The sequence below is a fragment of the Pyxicephalus adspersus genome, unplaced genomic scaffold (assembly GCF_032062135.1).
Source record: "Pyxicephalus adspersus unplaced genomic scaffold, UCB_Pads_2.0 Sca10, whole genome shotgun sequence".
NCBI lineage: Eukaryota > Metazoa > Chordata > Amphibia > Anura > Pyxicephalidae > Pyxicephalus > Pyxicephalus adspersus.
In genome coordinates, this window is record NW_027317017.1 from 24,832 (window position 1) to 27,671 (window position 2,840).

The 2,840-nt window shown below is 37.7% G+C and overlaps 1 protein-coding gene across 1 annotated transcript; it reads left to right on the plus strand.

Moving 5' to 3' along the window:
* The first annotated feature begins 1,327 nt into the window (after nucleotides 1-1,327).
* Nucleotides 1,328-2,254, plus strand: LOC140344780 (olfactory receptor 8D1-like). Its single transcript, XM_072431989.1, has one exon. It carries the CDS (start codon nucleotides 1,328-1,330, stop codon nucleotides 2,252-2,254), a length of 927 nt encoding a protein of 308 aa, XP_072288090.1.
* Nucleotides 2,255-2,840: the final 586 nt, after the last annotated feature.

Here is a 2,840-nt window from a genome sequence, read left to right on the forward strand (position 1 = left end):
GCAGTATAAAGGTAAATGAGGAATAAATAAAATATTACAATTTCAATTTTAAACATTTTCTAAATTTATGAATGAAATAATTCTGCCTAAGGGCAGATATATTTTTATCATATTTGTTGGCAGTTCGTAAGATTGATAATACTTTAATATCAAATACCAAACAAATATTTTCCTTACATTATTTATGTATTAATGCTTTAAAAATTATAATCTTACTTTTTTAGATATACATGTTTACAAATTGTAACATTTTGAGCATCATAAAATAGTACAAAAATGAGATAATTTTAATCAGTATAACATTATAAGCATTACAGATTTGTATACAAATGAATGTTTTTATTGTTTAATGCTATAATAATGATACATTTGTTCAAATTATATAGATTACTAAACACTGTAAAATGTACTTTGCTTGGTTTTTATGAATTTTCATCACCTTTTCATCACCTATCTGCTTGAAAGTGTAATATTGCTAGGGTACTATAAAGCCCTGGTCTAGTGTCAGGGTTCACAAGATACCAATCCCCAAATCTAAGTCTGCATTCTTCGCCTACAGCCTCAGGCAGGAGCTAGTTGCCCCGTCCCAGCACACGGTTGCCCCCTGTGCAATGTATGGCATCAGGGAAAGGACTGACAGAGGGCCAGGGGCCCACAGATAATACAGTACAAAGGATTCTAGCAGAGGCAAGTCCATAATACTGAGCCAAAGGTCATACATAGGAAGCAGTACACCAAACGAGGTATCCAAGGCTTTGGATAAAACAGAGTCGGGGTTACAGGCAATGGTTGGTCCAGGCACACAATTATGTAGATAGCAACAGTAAATTCAACAGATTCACACACATCAGCAGAATGGCTATAGCAGCCAATGGCAGGCAGGATGAAGCCAGGGAGTAGGGTGCTCCTAAAATTCCCTTCAGCTGTGCTCAGCTTTAAAGGATGTGCAGGGGATGTCAAAAAGATACATCTCAGGCTGCACGGCTAAAGGGAAACACGGGATGTTGCGTGCTGCTGATCAGCGGGCAGACAACTAATTTCTTTATTGTCTTTATTGCTGCAAGTGACGCCGCTGGACAGAATAAACAGGACATGATCTACTGTGGTGAACAGTGCAAGATCACTGGCCATATAAGTTACTCCTAACAGGTAGGGACATTTCAATCCACATGTGCCTGTTTCATCTATATTTCCAAGCCAAGACCATTATTACCTGAAAAATGTATCAACATCACAATGATGTACATGCATATACAACAAACCTACTTAATTTAAATATTTACTTTCCTCTTTGATACATTTTCTTGCAGATTTAAACTAGTATCTCATGGAAAGCAATAAATCTATACCGGAATTCCACATTTTGCCATTCTTCATGAAATTTGACAATAAGCTGTACATATTCAACATTGTCTTCTTTTATTTTATATATTTTATTGGAATTCTGGTAAACCTACTCATCATTTCAGTGATATGTTTAGATGTCCATTTGCACACCCCGATGTATCTTTTTCTCTGCAACTTATCCATTATTGATATGTGTTACACAACTGTTAATGTTCCACAACTCCTCTACATCTTACTGTCTGGGAAGAACACCATTTCCTTCACACAATGCTATATCCAAATGTATTTTTTCTTTCTAGCAGACAGTTCAGAGATTATGGTTTTGTTTATAGTGGCGTATGACCGTTATGTTGCAATATGTCACCCTTTAGATTACCACCGTATTCTTAATAGGAACACCTGCGTAATATTAATAATGGCCATTTGGATCACCGGATGTTTCAATTCGGTTGTACTTATAAGATCTGTCTTGAAAATGGTTTTCTGTTCATCTTTTACCATTCACCAGTTCTTTTGTGATGCCAAAGCTCTGATCAACATTTCCTGCGGTGGTACTGAAATGTTTTACCTTCTTATGTATATAGATATTTTTTTATTTGGGGTTTGTCCAATGGTTTGCAACTTTCTGTCATATGTACAAATTTTAAAGATCATACTATGTATTCAATCCAAGGAAGGTAGAAGTAAAGCCTTCTCCACCTGCTCATCCCACCTCACAGTCATGATCATTTACTATGGATCTGCTTTTCTTGTGTATATGATACCACCATCAGATCTCTTTGGCTTAATGGAACAGATCTTAACAGTGTTCTACACCACAGTGGTCCCCATATTGAACCCCCTCATATACAGTCTACGAAACAAAGATGTAAAGAATGCTTTGCAGAAATTGTTGGTATTTTGGTAATAAGACAATTGGGGTTGATTTACTAAAGGAATATTGCCTGTGTATTCACCAGATGGAATGATTCCCATTATTATTGCTGTTATATTAAATTAGGTTTAAAGTAGCTTTTTAATTTTAAGGAAAGGGTTTCAATGATGGAAGAAGAGTAAAAGAGTAAAAGAATAAAGGAGTAATTAAATATCTTCAACATTACAGCACAATTCCTGTGAAATGTGGCTTTTAGACTATTAGTACCGTGTTTCCCCGATGATAAGGCAGGGCCATCAAATAAGACAGCCCCCCCTTTTTAGGGAAACATGAAAAATAAGCCCCCCCCCCGCAAATAAGCCACCCACCGATTACTTACCAGAATCGGGTGGTACGGTGGGTGACTCCGTGTGTGGTTCCTCCGTGTGTGCCGCGCCTCTTCATGAAGAGGAAGTGACAGGACTGCAGTGCGCGCACGTGACTCCGCCCACGCAAACACAGGCAGCTTCCCTCATCCCTCCCTAACGGAGACTGCAGGAGTTTGTTCACGAGTTCAGACAGGTTTTTTTTTGCTGTGAGCAATACCACTCTATATACGGTAAGCTTTAGAATGGGACAT

What these genes read in the sequence shown, in the direction of transcription:
- LOC140344780 (XM_072431989.1), top strand. Translation starts at nt 1,328, where the DNA reads ATGGAAAGCAATAAATCTATACCGGAATTCCACATTTTGCCATTCTTC.